Source organism: Thunnus thynnus, chromosome 14, assembly GCF_963924715.1.
Source record: "Thunnus thynnus chromosome 14, fThuThy2.1, whole genome shotgun sequence".
Lineage (NCBI taxonomy): Eukaryota > Metazoa > Chordata > Actinopteri > Scombriformes > Scombridae > Thunnus > Thunnus thynnus.
In genome coordinates this window covers 8,121,914-8,140,397 of record NC_089530.1, presented here as the reverse complement: position 1 = coordinate 8,140,397, position 18,484 = coordinate 8,121,914, and the positions used below count along the sequence as shown (strand labels likewise).

The following is an 18,484-nucleotide window of genomic DNA, read 5'->3' as shown; positions in this document are numbered from 1 at the left end:
CAAACCTATAATAAAGTAGCTCCTGCACATACAAGATACATACATAGGAAACGCAAAAGGTGGAAGCAGCACTGGAGAGAGGACATGGCAAGCACCAGTCTCTGTGTCTTCTTATAAAACAAGATACTAACATTATTTTATCATTTTCTCTCCTCAATGTCAGTCTCCCTCTGGTGTGCACCATTTTGGAGGCACACAAGTGGAACAACCTTCTTCTGTCTATAATGGGTCCCCGGGCAGCAAGTAGCACGTCCTTGTATAGTGATAGTTTTGGAGACCTGCCAGTTAAAAGGAACAATGATTTCAAAGACTAGACACAGGACTTCAAGGTGTAAGAACTCCACTTTATTATACAAGCTACAACCAGGACAATTTAAATGCAATATACAGAACAAACGCTTTCACAGCAGCGTTCTGCCTATGTATCTAATACAAGCTTTGTACGGCAGAAAACACAAAAACACATACATACAGCTGCAAAACTGCGTGAAAGTCTACACACACACACACACACACACACACACACACACACACACACACACACACACACATACATTTAAACCAGACCTGCACACACACACAGGCAAATTTGAAAACACAACACCCTAGCACAAGACTTTGGTTTGACTACTTATGAAAGTACTCACATGTTCGAAAAACAAAAACAAAATACATATGTAATACCCTGTACTACACACCTGCTACACATCATTTGGAGATGATATCCGCTGAGCACCTACTGTACATATTTACCTCAGTATAAAGAACAACCAGTGGTTCCTCACAATAACAATGACAACATTGCAATCGTCTCACTTTCTGTGATCATTTTTTGTCATCTACATCTACTTTCATATGGTTTGGTTAACATTTCAAGCCATTCCTCCACACTAAATAATATTTACTCATTAACAGTCTCGTTGCACACACAAAAATAGAGAGAACTCTAATATACATATCCCAACAATAAAATCAAAACACATTTAAAAAATCCACAAAATCAAGAACTAGTAATAGATGTTATAAGCCAAATTTTGCATGAGGGCAGCAATTAAACTTATTTGCAGTTTTACAATGATTTTTAAGTAAAAATGTATTGTGCTACATTCAAAAAAATGTGAATAAACAAAACATAAACGATTTCAAATTTTAAAAAAATCTAATAAACTGTACATGAGCATGACCAACAATCATAACAACTATTTAAAAATAACCATTACATTTTTAGCACTTAATGATTTTATGAAAATATTTAAGGCTACTGTGAAGTGCTGCATTTCTGAGAGAACAGGAAGGAAGAAGTATTTAGAGCAGCAGAGCTGACAGTAACTGAGATAGAAGCCGAGGCCAACTGGAAATGATACCAAGCAACAGTATAATGCCATAAAACCAAGTAATATTGGGACCTCCATGACGATTGAGTCCTCTTTGGTATGAAGCTGTTAGAGCCATTCATTACAATGACAGGAATGAGAGAGTTGCTTTTTCACTTTCACACCCTTAGTTTGGTTCACTTGGTCCAGACCAGAGAGAAGCTAAGACAGATAGTTTCCTTTTTGGTCAGTTTTACTTTCTCACTGACACATGGAGTTACACGGACTGACAGATAACTCCTTCACTTGACAGTTATGGTGATTGTCATCCTGCATCATTAACACTTAAGGATCAATGAGTAAAAACCAAGTTTATTCCAGTGATTGACAGAAAGTGATACATCTACATGACTTTTATTGCCAGGACACAAGCATGGCACAGTTTTGCTTTGGCCCCTTTTCATTTTCTCACGTGTAAAGATATATACATCTACACTCATGTGTTGACGTGCATATCATGTTAGCATGGTTACCACATGATTTTGCATAATTACGTGGGAAATTGTTTCTTTGACAGTTTCCACTATTAGCAGATGGATTGTAATAGTTTTGCTTTCAAAATTATGTTGAAATCTGTGATATATACCAGGTGGTTTAAGTTTGATTCTTTGGTCTGCACTAGGTTTCAAATAACAGCGTGCACACCAACATAAATGAACTGAACCAAACAGGTAACTCACCAGAGTTTGTCTGAACGAACTGCACCAAACAAGTTGGGTGTGAAAGCAGCCTTAATTTCCACAGGATCTGCTTTATCACTCCTAACATGCTGCACCTGCACACAGCAGGACCCTACCCTCAACACCCTAGTAACGTCTCATACAGCTGGCCCCACCAGACCAGGGCACCTGGTGATCCACGAGCTGTTGTCAGCGTTTGGATGGAGCGTCACACACATACCCAGCTACATACCCGCCACAACACAAGTGCTCACAAGCAAAAGTTCGCTTTTGGCCCCCAGCTGTTGTTGCAGGTGGAACAAATTTCTGAATAAAAAATACCTCCTGCAGTCCAGACATTGTACAGATGATAATCCCAGTAGAGGTAATTGTGAGACAGACCATGAGGGCAACATTGCTGTGAAGGTAGAAAGAAGAAGAAGAGAATCGCAGGACTGTTTCCAGGTCAGCAGTTAGAGCAATGAAGGAGGTTTCACCACCCTTTAAACCTGCAGCAAGTCTGGAGACTCAGGGATGGTGTCTGGAATAGAGAAAAGTGCAGGTCAGTGACAGTATAGAGATGATAGCAGGTAATCTACACGTATCAACCTGCACAAATACACATTTCACATCCATGTGGTGACGTGGAAATTTAGATATGTGGGAGTTTTCGCATTCACATTTGTGCTTTCTGTTTCTGCCAGACATATATTGCAAAAGACACAGGACCGCATTTCTTTTTCAAATCTTCCTACTGAGTGCTGCCACCATACGCAGAAACTGATAGATTTCTCTAGAATAAGTTTAGTTCAGATAGAAACCCAGTAAAAAAAAAAGGAACAAAGAGGCATCAAGTCTGAGTTGCGACAGAAGAGGGAACTGCTGCTAGTTAAATTCCGCTCAGTTGATGGTCAGCGGGTCAAAAAAGATGAAGTGTGACTTTTATCCATGCAACAGAAAACTTCAGATATGAAACCAAGCTGTGTATACTGCACAACATTTGTAGACCTCTGAAGGAAATGAGCTCTGTCAAATGTAAAAGATATGTTTTCTTTCAAGGACCACTGATGGTTTTATCAATATTTGTGTCTCTCTCCAGAGGAGAGACATAGCTGTAATCTGAGATGCCATCAAGCAGCGGAAGTTTCCATCTGTCACTTATTGTAAGCAGAGTTTTTCCCACTAGTGACATTACGCTTCTAGTTCTATTTGGGCACATAAGGCAAAACTGCAGCATCTCAATTAGTGCACTGTTACCGGGGGTGGCTGACTTTCACCTCCTGTTTACGCTTACCGCAGTGTTCACAAGTTATGTCAAGTTCTGACATACAGTTTGTGGTCAAAGGATGAGCCCCAGTAACTATTTCTAAGACTAGTTAATTCTTGCACACTAAATTGTCCAAGGTCAGAAAAATAAAATATATGAAGTTTTTTTCCTCTCCCATGTACCATCTGAGTTTGTGCTACCAGGAAACGGGGCAATCCACCTTAGTATGCCCGGAATGTCTGCACAGGTGCCCCGGGAATCGGTAGAAAAACACTCAGGATTGAACCCCTTCACCGTAACTAATGTTTCAGTATTATTTCAAGTTGAGGCAGAGAGAACGGCTGAAGGGGCCATTAGTGTTAAATGAGAGTGCTGATGGGTGGAGAATGACTTGTGAGGGAGGCAAGAGAAGAACTGAGAGGATGACAGCATAAGCAAGTGGTTTCAGCTGTGTGGGGGAGTGAAATTAAACTCCCTACGCAAAATTTTTTTTCTTTTAGTCACATCAGATTCAAACCAGCTGTTTCTGAGTGTGAACATGTAATTTTGCACAAGAGCGTGAGCGTCACTCCACCAACACTTCCGTCATATGCGGGATGTTTCAGCAAAATGCACATCTAGTTGGTTTTTGATTGCATCAGAGTCTTTTGTCATACTGAGTGTACATTTTGAAACACGTATTTCCAGAACTATACACTTCTGCAATACAGTTATGTCCCAAGTACTTTTGTACTTCATTTGAAAATATAATAGTGTGAATCTGAGGGTAGTCAGGTGTATGCTTTCAGAAATTAGTTAATAATGCCTAATCTACCCATGGCTACACTCACTCCTAAACTGAAAGTCACTCACTGTGAGATTACTCATACTTCATTGTGTTATAGTGATAGTCAGAGGAAGGTTTTAGCCAGGCTAATGGGCAGAAAATGAACAGAACAGAGAATGGGTCAGATGTCTCAGCTTGTGCCAAATGAGTTAAGTGTCTCATTCTGTTTAATAAGCATCCTTGTGTATGTGTGTGTATGTGTGTGTTTGTGTCCTACCTTCTATTGGGAAGAACACATCCCCATGAATAGGAGGAGTGAAGGGGGTTCCTGGCTCAGACAAGAGGTGGCGTCCTGTCTCTGAGGACTGCCTGGTCATGATCTGAGAAACGGTGCGCGTCTTAATCTGCGGTGATCCCCCGAGAAACACCGGGTTCTCATGGCCATGAGCCTCACTGAACACACACAGATAAACGTACACAAGAAAGAAAATCATCACGATTAGGAGGAAATGCAGATGTGATGCAATAAACTGTTTCAACTCATCAGTTGCTCAAGACAGAAGTTTCATGTCTGTCTGTGTTGTTTTCTTATAGTAATCAATGCTTGGTGTTTCTTGGTCAGTAATGGACATTTAATACTGTATCAAAATGTTTTGAGTTCATTTAGTGATTTGTAATACATGTAGACTCTCTGAAAAGTGAAATGTTGTCAGTAGGCCACAAAGTCTCCCTTTTTATCAGAAAGTAAACTAATAGATTTCCCATAAAATATATTCAAGTGGCACAAAACATACAGTAATATGCAGTGTAAATGCCAGTAAGGACCAATGTTCTGAGCAAAAGCTTTTCTTGTTGTACAGTAATGTTATAATGTATCAGAATAAATGTAGCAATGATAAAGCTATATGTTGTTGTTCTTTAGCATGAATCAGCAGAGATGTAACATGTTTAGGTCCAATCAGGTTGTTTGGCTGAAACTATTGTGTAAAAAATGTTAACAGTGTGGCCAGTACATAGTAGAAAATCCATGTACACAGTATTATTATTCTGAAGAGCAGGTGTGTTATTGACCATGGTCCGTGAGACCAGCTGCCTGACAGACTGTGGGAAAACATACCTGTCCATCCTCACCAGCTCTTGTGCACCTGGGAGAAAGGAAACGGGAAATAGGCTATTGTGAATGAATTGAAACAGAGCGGAACACTACAGATAGAGTGTGAATGTGCTTCCTACTGTGTGAAATACAGTTAATCCACGTCGCTGACAGGAAATGTGTGACGGACAAAACACTATGGGCTACCCGGAGTGAGAGATTTATATTTGACCCATGGTGTGGACATGGAAACAAATGCGTGTGTGTGCTTGTTTGTGCGTATCAGTAATACGTACGTCTGCTCGACTGGGCGTTGTGCCTCTGTTTGTACACAAGCACCAGAATAAGAGGCAGTGAGAGCAGAGCCAAGATGCAGGCTGCAATAGCCAAGGCCACTGGCACAGAGCCTGGGGATACAAAAGACAGACTGTGAGTTAAATAAACTGAATAACTGGCCACTTATTTCTTAACTACGAGGCGTGAAGGCTTGAATAAGGTGACATACCTCCAGGTGGCGTGGGATCCCAGACAGTGCACTCTTGAGATCCATTTCTCCCTGGAAAGAGAGAATAAATACATTGTTTCTCACATACATCACAGTATAGAATTGGTTTGGGTTTTTTCCCATTTAATGTAACAGTTACATTTCACCACAGCAAATGGTCTTTTTGCACAATGGCGTAGGCCACACTGAGCAATCACAGACCACATTTCATGGAATGAAGAAAATTAACATAACAACCTTGTCCTTCTTAGCAACTTGATTAAGTCACTGTGATTATGAAAGTTAACTTCTTCCCCTTTCAGTTTACCATATATACTGAACATTCACACCCATTAATTCAATATCCTTACGTGGTGACACTTGGAGTAGAACGTGGCTGTGGGGTTTCTGCACGATGCTTCCGTGTTTATGTTCCACACGGATGTCTAGGACCATACAGCAGTAGCGACCCTGGTCAGCGTGCGTCACATTCTGCAGTTGTACCCAGAAGTTGTTGTCTGTAGATCCAAATTGCAACCCAGGGGGCAGGCTGTGGGAATGAGAGTTAATGACAGTACCGCGTGGGCCCTGCCGTCCTGAACAGTGCTGGTCACTGTGCTGTGTGAAAAGCCAGGCGCGTTTCAAGACATCATGGTCGTACATGGTGGCACCTCTCTGGGCACACAACATTTTGACAGTTGCTCCCTCGGGACAGGTGTAGTACAGGTGGGGGGCAGAAACACCCAGTGTAGCATAGGCATGAGACATCTCGCCATCGGCTAGAGAGGAAAGACAAGTATGAAGAATGTAAAACATATAGCAGTTTCAGTTCCCTAAGTTAGACCTTTCAGCTAGTGCTTCCTCTCCGAATATTTAACAGCCAAAACAAGTTCTACCAGGTTAGAGATGATAAAGTTTGGGGGTATGACTGTGGTTTGGGTTAAAGTCTGACAATCATTCTACAGGAGGGGCATTTTGTATGTAGTGGAAATTACAGGAACTGCTTCAGAATTACAACTCAGGGAACACAATTCCCCAGTGTGTATTGCAGATGACAAAGAAAATCCAGAGGAAAGAGGGGATTATTTTTAGTAAAAATATTAAAGTCACATGTTTAGTTTATTTTGATCGCAGTGGCAACTAGATGAACTACATGAAATATGACATATTAATGGAAGACAACAAAATTAAAAGACAAAAAACTTTAGAGGCCAACAAGGTTTTAATGATAAAATAGATTATTTATACTAATACAAGTACATTATACTTTTTCTTTGCAGCTTTGTTTTAATTGATTAGATATGGCAGATTTACGTTTCATAAAAGTACTGTCGTGATATCACAGGGTATATTCAAACAGGAAATTGCTAGTTAAATCACAGCTCCATTCAAAAGATTTCCTAGCTAAAGTTAGGTGTGATGAAGTTCCTGCCTGGTACCACTAGTCATATCACAAATAACCACAGTGCAAAAACAAATTATCACAACTTCTTTAATATCTCAATGTGGATTTAAAGCTACAGTGCTGCCAAAAGACAACAACTTCCCACGTCCTATTTCTGCATACTACATGCTTCCGGGGTTTTGTGCATTTTGGGTCAGCACAGTATGTTTCCTGCTCTGTGTATTCATACTGTGAGACAGTACATAGTCTACTGGCTAAAATAAATATACTAACCTCCTGTGGGAGTTAAATTGCCTGTTCCTCCCAGACAGCTACAGCCAGAGATACTAGCCAATATATAAAGGATCTCATGTGACATGTCTTTTGCCATCAAACTTGGTAAAGTGTTGAAACTTAACATGTGTGTGTATGTGTGCACTTTTTAACCTTGCATCTATCATTGACAGAAATAGAGCAAGAGAGAGACTGGCTCTGGGAGGAATGAGGGTATACATTTTCACATATTTCAGGTTGAATTGTAGTATATACTGAAGGTCACTCCTCCAACCACCACTGACTATTGCTGTGTAGTATCATTACCCAGTAATTGCAGTGAAAAGGCCATTTCTACCTCACAAGACTGTCAGATTCTTTGCTCGTGCCTTTATGTACATCCAGGAAACCAAAAAAGACAGCTGTGAGATGTTTCTTTACATAGTGCATAAACGATTCTCTTCAACCATTTGTGTACTGCCTTCAACCACATCCTGCTCCGAGTTCTTCATTGCAGCAGAGGAATGCACAAACTCTTGATGTGTGCTCTGAATGATTATTTCATTGCAGTAACACAACAAAGCCAACATATCCTCAGGCTAAGCAGTCTCTAACTACTCTCTAAACCTGCTCTATGCAATGCACCTTCACTACACAGTTGTCGTGCAGCATCAACACAGATAATAAATGACTCTTATATCCAGCGTGTAAAAGCAACAGAACTCTGTCTCTCTCAGTTTTAACACATCATTACCACCCTTTATCTGTGACAGATCGCGTTGTGGTTTTGCATCCAAGAATGCTGCGTGCTGCAGAGAAGACAGGAAGGCTGCTCAGGAGTGTGTGTGCATGCATATTAGAAATATGTGTGGGTGGAGTGGACTGCAGTCAGAAAGTATACATGCAAGTATTATCGCAGTGGCACAATGTTTTTTTTTTTGGGGGGGGGGGGGGGGGGGGGGGGATTGGCCAGTGCCAAGAAGTGAGGAGTGGACTTCCTTCCTGAGTTGTCCCGGCACGCGAACACGGCTCCCACTCCTCCCACTTCTCCTCCTGTCTGGCTCCTTACTGTTGAAAACTAAATAACAGAAGGCTACAGCTGCTGCTGCTGCTGCACAGCTCTTTATGGGCTGAAAATTTCAAGCAGGTTGCACCTCTACTCACATCCCAATCAGTAATGATGTTACTGCAGGTGTTTTCCATCTGTTGTCAAAGGCAAAACACATGCTGTTGCATCACTGATTGGACTCCGACATGCTTCAAAGTTTAAACCCATAGAGAGCTGTGACAGCAGACTTTTGTGATTAATGTGGAATTAAACATTTTCATTGCACTACCACTGTTTGCCTGTGGGGGTAGGAGAAGCACAGTGTGAGAATGATGATTTGATGTGTCAATAATAGCTTGTGGCCAAATAAGGGGTTGGTTTACACTCTGCTGGATATTACATACAGTAGCTGACCAGCCAATGACCCCTGCTTTTTGATTAGCTGTGCATGTTTGTATATACAGTATGTGTCACAGTGCGTGAGGTACGTGCCATGTTCCCGGGTGTGTGAATGAACTCTGCACTACCCATTGTGTGCTAGGAGCAATCGGATGACCAGGGAGGGTGATTAAAGTGAAACTGTTGCCCCCGCGGCTGTTCCTGCCACTGTGGTGGGACAATAGGAGGGGAAGCCCTTCTCCTCTCCTGTTTCACACCCGCCCTGCCTTCCTCCCTGCCCTTCTTTTTGACAACTCTCGGTTTCTCTATCCCTATTTGCACTAGTGAAGATGGATTTCTGGCAAAGGAGAGAGTTTTTGTAATAAAATATGTTCAACATTAAATCTAACATTTGCCTGATTGAGAGCCAAAAAGATACTAGGTTGCCAGCTAGAAAACTATTACACACATCACATATATTTCAGATATAGCTTACTGACAAGATCAGGCCTTTCTACAATAGTTGTGGAAACAGTGAATATAATTTGTTTTTGCATCTTAGGTGCCATGTGGGTGTTGTTTTCCATAGTGTCAGCACAATCCGAACTGTTTTGATGTGGTTGCAACCAGGTACAACAAAGCTTTTCCACATATCTGGAACAGATGGGATTTTTTTTTACTTGTGTAGACCAGACATCTGTGTTTTGGCTCTATTATAGATCTAAGTTTCCTCCTCTGATCTCTGTTCTCGGGATCCTGATAGCCCCTGAGGGCCCAGAAACAGGCCCTCTTTTGTTTTAAGCTTGAATGCCACCTGTTAAGGACATGTTGCCTCTGACAGCTTTCTTTCTTACATTCAGGCATGCAGCATGGCCTGTGTGAATTAATTAAACATGTCCTCAATTCTGCTATGTTGGCTACTTTGGATACTCTTCTGTCAAAGTCTATTTTATTGCTCTTCTGTATTAAAGAGATCCTAACACAATACAACCCAGTGAACATACTCTACTGGTAAATCTGGTAGCCTTTGACTTGCATGAGTTCACTGCCTGTGTTTGTACAAGTGCTTCCCCACACACCTCAGTCCCCACCCTTTTTCACACCTGTAGTGATAATGATTATCCAGCCCATTAAAGGGTGTTAATGAAACCAGCTGGAGGATCTCAGATTAGCCCCTCAACACACACACAAAGAGAGAGAGTTTCAGTTGAAGCTGCTGGCATACTGAGCAGATGTATTATGCATCTTTTCAGTAACAGGAAGTGTGGCACATCAGACACAAACTACCCATAAGGGTACATCATAAAAGGAAGTTGGTTACGAGTCAGACACGAGCCGTCGTACTCAGATGTCCACAACATTTCGTGACATTTTTCATTTCCTTTATACTCTGTCAACCAATTTGTGCTAAACTTGTTTGTGAAAAGTTCAGTCCTAGTTCCACACTTCCTCTTCTTCCTCCACATTTACTTCATGAATTTAGTTACAACACTACAGCATTGTGTAACAACAGCTTCGTAAGCATATTTACAACATCATTGCAACATCATTTCTTCTTTAAACTGCAGCAACAATGCAGCTGAAATGTCATTTTGAAATTGTAAATGGGACTTTTTGTATTTTTGAAACAGAAGAAAATTACTTTTTGCTGCAAAGTTTGCAATTACATAACTTTAGCCAACGGATTTAATTATTATCAAATAGTCAAGTCTTTTCCTGCTTATTATTTCAGTTTAAAGGGCTTCTCATAATGTGACTACATTGCTGTGCTGTTACTGTTACTATTTCAGATCTTTACTGTCCAAAGCACATTAGGTTGCTGTTGTTGCTGCTGTAACTAGAAGCAGTCAATACCCTGTCATTGGTGGTCAATGCTGTATCCTTGGGCTGTTCAGAGAATCACCAGTGTGGGAGACACATTGTGACCAGCAGTAGAGAAGGTCACTGTTGTTAGGGTTTTTTTTTTTTACCTCTCACTGCATATTGAACATGTGACACTGAGATGATGACTACAACTGTTTGAAAAACCTTTAAAAATGCAATATCTGCAAAAGTCACAGAACAAGGGTTTCCCCTCCTCTACTGTCTACTTCTTACTCATGCACATGCAGTAAGCTCCCACACATAAACACAATTACACCGGAGAAAGATTTTGTCTCCCTGAGGACTGTTCTTGTTGATGAGATTGACCCAGGAAACCATTTTTATTTGCTGCACCCTAATAATGATTTATTCATTTAGTAGAGGGGATCAATGCACAGCAGGAGCTGAGGAGGAGAAAATAGTCGAGACGAAGAAAGAGAGAGTGGTCACATCCTGCAGAGTTCATTGACCATTTTTGACTGTGCCATTGTGCTCCATGGAGTGCAAATGCTTATCTCGACGGAGAGGAAAAGAGACACTGATTATTGGTCTGTTTATCTCAAGTCGTGGTTTGTGGAGGAGAAACCCATTATTGGCAGTGGCACAAACAGCTGTTTTCATCATAGGCTGAAAGGAAGGAAACTTCCAAACAAAGAAGACATAACAGGGCAGGGCACTGGAGTCTTATAGGTAATCTTGAGTCTTTTATTGGAGCCTCAAGAGTTTCCACAGGATACATAAATACTGAAATGACTAACACTGTTTACACTAAAAACTATTACAAACTGTACATTAGATTAGCACTTTTAATTGATATCTTATTATCCACAAACATTTGAAAACTAAGTATATTCTGAACGATATTATTCGATATTTTTCTTGATGAGTTGGTCTAAAGGTTTAGTAAACATCCTTATTTTCCTTTCACGGGTTTATCGTGAGTTCATCTAAATGGACCAAATCCTAAAGCCGAAAGCCGATCACCTCTGCGAGGTTTCAGGGGCGTTTGAAGTGAAACACCGCGCGCCCTTTAGGCAACAGCTGCTTCTCCTCTCCAACAAACTTCAAGCAGTTACCAAAGTCCTTGCCAAATCTCCACATTTGATTACAGCCACCGCTAAAACACTGGATTTCTGTGGAAATGCAGCAATAACTTATTTTCAGTCGGTGGGTAAATTACTAGGTCGCTGAATTCATCTCAGAGAAGTCAACGCACTTGACGGTCTAAAAACGTGGACAGCCACGCTCCAGTTTGCGGCTAAGATGGATTTACACTTTACAACAACCCACGGGAGGGGCTTTAAAACAGCTTCACACCAGATGTTCCGACTCAAAACAACAAATGACAACAAACGGAATCTGAAAAACTTATACTTAACAGTATATGTGTTTACGCCAACATTATTACAGAGAGTTATAAAGATAAGAAATCCCTGGTTACAATCAAGAATTTAAACTGAGTTTGAAAATAGAGAAGTTAGTAAGCTGTAAAATCAACAGAGCTTAGGCTAGTTATATCAGATCAGTCATTTGACAGCAGTGTCCTGACACCGCTTTTATATATAAACCCTTCTGAGTTCATATTGATGACTTTATCACCTATTAGGCTACTATACAGTACAAACAGTACTTTTGTTTTTCTAGACTTACTGCAGCATTACCTTGGCTATCTTATTTCGTGCATGTCGAATATCTTTTCGTTTAAAGTGAAAAAAGCCAACAATCTACTGTTCCCATCAGTGAATTGGTTTGTCAGTTAAAGAACATTGTCAACAAGCTGGCACACGCCCGAACAGTTAGATCAGCCAGTTAAACAACAACAGCTCAGAGGAGGATGACAGTGTTTTTTTTCTTTTGTGCTTACCTTCAGCTATGTTAAACAGAACACAGCAAAACCAAAACATGAACTTCTCCCAAAGTGGACTCCGACGGGGTAGTCCCCACGTCATGGTCGTCTGGATGTTGAGCCAAAAAAGTTGAAAAAACTACTTCTACAATTAACTTAGGTTAAACTCTTTTGTTCCCTTCACTTTCAAACTGGGCAATTTAACTCAGCTTTAAACCAACACACAGAGATGTGGGTGACAGTCCCTTGACACTTTGTTTCCAGCTCAATTTGAGCCTTCTGTACTAAGCGGAGAAAAACCCACGTGATACACGGAGCCACAACGATCCTCCCCCACTGTCATTCTCTCGCTCTCTCTCTCCCTGCTCCACCCCCCACAGAGTAGCAGAGATGAACAAGGTTGTCTCTTACAGGCAAAGTAAATATACACAAATAAATAGTGCATAGGAAAAAAAAGTTTATAAACTAGGCACAAAACGTAAAACGGCTACTCCAGAAATGTTGTATTGCACTACAAGGTTAGGCAATTTTTAAAAGAGATTTTTTAAAGATTTTCTCTTGATTAAAAAAAAGAATGTTCAAAATTAATGAAGCAAAGGCAGAGATACTGACTTCTAGTCCTTATTGTTGGTTACACACCAGAAACACTGGATCCTACAATTCCCATAATGCAATTCAATAGCATCTTTAGTTTGACATTGGCAGCTTGGCCTCTAAAAAGTTTCCTAGCAGAAGCCTGTAGCATGATCAGCGTTATCCTTTTTTCCTCAAACTTGCCAAAGCTCCTCCAGAGCCACAGAAAACATCATACAACTGTTTTTAAAGGCTACTCACATGACTAATGGCCTGTGCTATTAATATGTAAAATAGGTGGAGTGGCCCTTTAACTTCAGGAACTATAGAGTATAGTATAGTAGTGCTAAGTTGAAATGTTTGCAGTTTGTCAACACACAAATTAATATAGTATATTTCATACTAGATAAAGCCATGGTGTCTGGATACTCAGCAGGTGTGTTTTAGTCTTATTATTATGCCATCTTTCACTCACCAACACACACACACACACACACACACACACTGCTTGCAACTTGTGCTGAAATCACAGTTTTGTGAAATCTCAACAGCTTCTTTAACCACCACAGCCTGAAACTGCCAGCCAGCTGGTCCATCTTTTTAGTAGCACTGGGATGGAAAACTAGCAGGGTCAGACTGGTCTCTGCACTCAACCTTTATTCTACACAATTATATTTTTGCGTTCATATCTGAATCTTTCAGTGGTTTGATGAAGTGGAATCTTTTTAGGATTGTACTGCTGTCTTTCTCCCTCTTCACTTACATTTTAGGTTTTGCTTTTTTCCAGAGTCAGTAGATGGAGCAACAAGGAATCAGAGCTTTTGGACAACATGAAGAATCTTTTCTCTGCCTCACTTAGATTTCCTTTCGGTTTTCATTCTGTCTGTAACTAAATATGCTCCTAATGTCCTGTCCCATTCTCCCATGTAAAATGAATTCTTAATATCACACGTCCATCCTAAAGGAGGACGGCAATATGTTGACTCTAAGATATGATTGTTTAGTCATCATTTTAATATAATGAATGGAGATTATGAGACTTGCTGATGTGGTTTTTGTAGGTTTAGCCTTCAAGTAGATTCCTGATTTGTGCTTGATCTTTGTTCTCTAATATGACGATGAATCATTGTAGAAGCATTCATTATTATAACAATGACTGGACTATAAGACTTGTTTTCACAGCCAGGCCCAGCTGACACCTTTGGCGGAAGTGAATCACACATTTTAAGTAGCGTTAAATATAATCCATTAATAGTGGTTACAGCTGTAAAAGTTTTTCGTGTTTCTCTGCTTCTCACGCAGACTTCAACCACCATCTATGTTCACATTGTGGATGAGAACGATAATGCCCCAGAATTTCCTGAGGAGGAGTACGTCACAGTGCTGAGCGAGGGACCAGAAACAGTGGGTGCCACCATCGCCACGGTAACAGCCATTGACCCTGATGAGGGTCTGAATGGCACCTTGCGATATGCCATCGCTCGCGGCAACCTGATCCAGACGTTTAACATCAACAGCATCACGGTGAGAAATGATAACAGTGATGATTATACTGCGGTGTGCAAAGCAACTACAGAAAAATGTGAACATACATTTACTTTCTGTGTGTGCATTTAGGGGAGGATTACTGCTGTAAAGGAGCTGGATTTCGAGATCAGCAATGGACACTATGCATTGGTTGTCACAGCGACGGACCAGTGTCCAAAACCTGCTCTTCGCTTGACATCTAGCACAACAGTAATGATTCAAATGAGACACATTGAAACAAACCAATTCAACTTTCGACTCTCGTCTTTAACTTTATTGTCCCCAAGGGGAAATTTGTTTTGCATTTCATGTATTCAGAAATTTTCAGGATTCTAGAAACATAAATCAAGACCACAGAAGTTCAATAGATAGACCTGGAATCTTGCTTACTAAGATAAAATATGATAAAACACAGCTTGCAATTAAATGAATTACAACACCAAAATTTATCCATATAAGTATATCAGTAATGTGGACTTTTCTGATCACAGAATCAACACTTATATACAGAAAAAAAAACTATGTGAGTGTGGAAATCAGCACCAGCACCTGAAGACACAAGACCCTTAAAATATGAAGTGTGAATTTGATGTTTAATTTGAACGTGTACTATCACCTTCACAAATGTTTTCGTGCTATGATATAGTGGCAGAGGTATATATGTTAAAGCTGCATGTGGCAAATCAGATTACTATGAACTTAGCTTGTTTTTAGTGTTCATTTTATTTCTGCAACACTTGATGAATGTGTTAAAAATTCTCTTTACCTTTCTCTTAGGTGCTGGTGAATGTCTTAGATGTGAATGATGTGACACCCACTTTCCCCAGAGCCTATGAAGGACCCTTCGAAGTGACTGAGGGCCAGCCGGGTCCTCGGGTCTGGACTCTCAGAGCCAGTGATGAAGATTCCGGTCTCAACGGCAAAGTGGAGTACAGCATCACCGGTGGAGATCACCAGAGTTAGTACCAGATTGGTTTCTGTGGAGATAATGACTTATTATGAAATCCTCTTTCCATATGACTGAGCCTCTTTCTCTCTTGCTCTGTCAGATGAGTTCATGGTCTCTCCCGTGGAGGGTGAGCTTCGGGTGAGGAAGGATGTAGAGCTAGACAGAGAAACCACAGCCTTCTACAACATCACTGTCACAGCCCGAGACCTGGGCACCCCGTCTCGCAACAGCTCGGTGGGCCTATATTACACGATCACAAACACAAACCAGAGCATGCACACTCTCTTCGTATCCTCTTGAATGATCGGGATACTGTAACATGAATAGATGGAAGTTAAACCTTCAGCTGCTTAACTGATATTTTGATGGGTTTATAGGGAGTACAGATGCAGCTTCTTTTATGACATTTATTGTGGACAGACCATGTAAATAAGAGATAGAACACTATTGTTAACAGGCATGAATTGGAAGTTTTATTTTTGATCTGACTTGTTTTCTTCAGGTGGTGGTGGGGATTCATGTCCTAGACATCAACGACAACGACCCCGTCCTCCTGAACCTGCCGTACAACACCAGTGTGAGCGAGGGTGCCTCTATACACACCTCTGTGGCCAGAGTCCAAGCGCGAGATGCAGACAGCGGACGCAACGCACTGCTCACTTATAACATCACTGCTGGCAACCAGGATGGAGCCTTCTACATCATTGACACTGTGAGAGAAAGGGATGATGTGGTTTAAGAGGGATATATTTACGCATCAGCTGATTTTGAGCATACACCTCTAAGGATTTACAGCATAAATATATCACAGGGTATACAAATATTACGTGTCCTTTTAAAACGTTGGAAACAGAAAGTGAAATCAATGAAAGCTGTAGGTTCACTTTCCTTCTGAGCTGTGACTCCTCTATAGAGAGGGAAAGGTGAAAATAAGAATATATACAGTAATAGTACAACGGTGTAAAACACACACACATGGCTTAACCTCTTCCTCTCCGTATCTCTCAGACAGGTGTGGTGCAGGTGAACAGACCGCTGGACAGAGAGCGGGTAGCTGAGTACAGACTCACCATCACTGTCAAAGACAATCCTGAGAACTCCCGCATCGCTCGCCGGGTAATCCCACCTCTGCAAGCGGTCACGTATGCTTTCACATAGGCAGTTTCACAGAAAGACCACTGACAGAGTCATTGCCAGGGAATTCTTATTATTATCTTTTCAAGTCAGCTTTTGAGGAATTCATAACAACAGGTGTATTTTTTTTTTAGAAAGGAATTCCTGAATAAGCTTTTCTTCCTTCCTTTAAATAGTTTCTTGACTTATTTCTTTTATGGGCCTACATGTCCTGTATCATGCTGATAGAGTCTCATGCACACTGTGTAAGATCATGAGAAGCACACAAGCTGCAGGTGCGTGGTTTTACTACACAGTCTTGTTGTGTGTAGAGAGTAGTCTCGGTGGTAAAGGTGAGAAACTGTTCTTGACAAGAGCTGTAAACAAGTCAACCAGCAGCACTGTGCAAGTGGCCTTTAAAACAGCCTTTTCTTATTTCTCCATAGCAGCAGAGTGCTCTTAAGCAATTTTCCTCTTTGAGGGCTAATTTACTTATTTTTCTCTCCTCTTCACTCACATTCCCATCTTTCCTCTATAATGCATTATCTTTTTTTTTGCTTCTCCGTCCCCCTCTTTCTGTCTCACACCACCAGGATTCAGACCTCTTGGTGATCACCATTCTGGATGAGAATGATAACAGGCCTATATTCACCAGGACCAGCTACAGGGCTGAGATCACGGAGAACTCTGCAGCAGGTAGCGCCCAGGCCGGTGTGTCTTTCTCTTCTCTCTTAAGTGGGACAGTCTGTACTGACAGCAAAGAGCATCATGCTAAAAACACTGTCTGTAACACTGTCTCCTTAACTTCCTGGCTTTGTTTACATGCTGCTTTTTTTTAGCTTTCAACTATGTTCTGTCTCTTATTTCACTTTGAAAGTTGAAAAGTAAGATAGAAAGACTGACAACTTTACATTTTGCATTTAGTTTAGAGATATAAAAATGGATTTGTACACAACAGGGACCAATCTAACTATGGACTCATAGAAGCAGTCAGTTAAATTATTTTGATCCAAGATATGAGCCATAGTCAATCTATGACAATCAGAGTAATCAGAGGGATAGACTCAACATTTTCAACATTCAACAGTGTCTCTTGGGCATTATTAAAAATACTAAGCCATAACTCAAACTCACTGAATTAGTTGCAGATATGACAGGTAGCTTGCTGACTTGCTGTAAAAAAATTCTAACTTGACTTTTATTACTCTGCCTCAGCTTCTCTTTATCTCTGTTTGTCCTTTAGGCAGCACTGTAGCAGTATTGAATGGGCCGGTTCTGGCTGAGGATAAAGACATCGGACCCAATGCTGTGGTGAAGTACCGCCTGCTGGGAGCCAGGATGGACCTCTTCATTGTTGATGCTAACACTGGTAACATTATTACTCCTCAGCAAGTAGACGGAGGGAAATCAGAAAACTGCTATGCAAGTATTAATGTCTGTGTATCTCCCTCCAGGTGTTATTTATGTGCGACAGGGGGCGAAGTTGGACCGTGAGGCGTTTCAGGAGCCTCGGGTCGAGCTGTTCCTGGTTGGGGAGGACATAGGAGGTTTAAACAGCAGTGTTCCTCTCACAGTTACAATCCTGGACCAGAATGACAACCCACCTGTTTTCAGCCCGTCCAGTTTCAGTGTACGACTCCCCGAGAACAGCCCCACTGGTGCGTGTGTATTAGCTTTTGTCTAAAAGTCTGTATGAGAAGGCCAGGAGGAGTATGATTTGCATAAAATCCACATTCACCAGGTTGAAGCTGAAACTGAGAGAATAGTTTTTCCTGTGATTATCTGCGCTTACTTTCATTACATTTCATTTCATTCATTGCAAGTTTTACATGTCGGGAATTAGGAATGACTGTTGCCACTGAAGGTCCTCACCAGAATACAAATGTGT

The 18,484-nt window shown here is 41.0% G+C and overlaps 2 protein-coding genes across 9 annotated transcripts in view; one reads left to right on the top strand and one right to left on the bottom strand.

Annotated features, from left to right (window-relative positions):
* Window positions 1–18,484, top strand: part of cdh23 (cadherin-related 23) — a 186,198-nt gene that overhangs the window by 156,081 nt on the left and 11,633 nt on the right. For 6 of the 8 annotated variants that reach the window (XM_067609599.1, XM_067609598.1, XM_067609600.1 and 3 more), the window contains 9 exons: window positions 14,310–14,531; window positions 14,625–14,744; window positions 15,312–15,492; window positions 15,584–15,717; window positions 15,986–16,195; window positions 16,492–16,599; window positions 17,190–17,307; window positions 17,840–17,965; window positions 18,051–18,254. In XM_067609599.1, the coding sequence (XP_067465700.1) occupies window positions 14,310–14,531; window positions 14,625–14,744; window positions 15,312–15,492; window positions 15,584–15,717; window positions 15,986–16,195; window positions 16,492–16,599; window positions 17,190–17,307; window positions 17,840–17,965; window positions 18,051–18,254 (1,423 nt within the window). Of the gene's footprint in view, window positions 1–163; window positions 556–14,309; window positions 14,532–14,624; window positions 14,745–15,311; window positions 15,493–15,583; window positions 15,718–15,985; window positions 16,196–16,491; window positions 16,600–17,189; window positions 17,308–17,839; window positions 17,966–18,050; window positions 18,255–18,484 lie in introns of those variants that run through there. The other 2 variants (XM_067609602.1, XM_067609606.1) reach the window with 2 other exon arrangements.
* Window positions 324–12,730, bottom strand: vsir (V-set immunoregulatory receptor). The gene is made up of 7 exons (XM_067609612.1): window positions 12,453–12,730; window positions 6,014–6,421; window positions 5,664–5,714; window positions 5,455–5,565; window positions 5,183–5,210; window positions 4,343–4,518; window positions 324–2,573 (listed from the first exon to the last, which is right to left on the bottom strand). The coding sequence occupies exons 1-7, from the start codon at window positions 12,535–12,537 to the stop codon at window positions 2,536–2,538; spliced, it is 897 nt and encodes a 298-aa protein (XP_067465713.1). The 5' UTR covers window positions 12,538–12,730; the 3' UTR covers window positions 324–2,535.

Bases quoted from the DNA above. Each gene is read 5' to 3' on its own strand.
- vsir (XM_067609612.1), bottom strand. From the start codon at position 12,537: ATGACGTGGGGACTACCCCGTCGGAGTCCACTTTGGGAGAAGTTCATG. The intron at 5,715-6,013 runs GTAAGGATATTG...CTCTCTTTCCAG, and splicing joins TCTACTCCAAGTGTCACCAC to GGAGAAATGGATCTCAAGAG. The intron at 5,211-5,454 runs GTACGTATTACT...CCTTTCTCCCAG, and splicing joins CAACGCCCAGTCGAGCAGAC to GTGCACAAGAGCTGGTGAGG.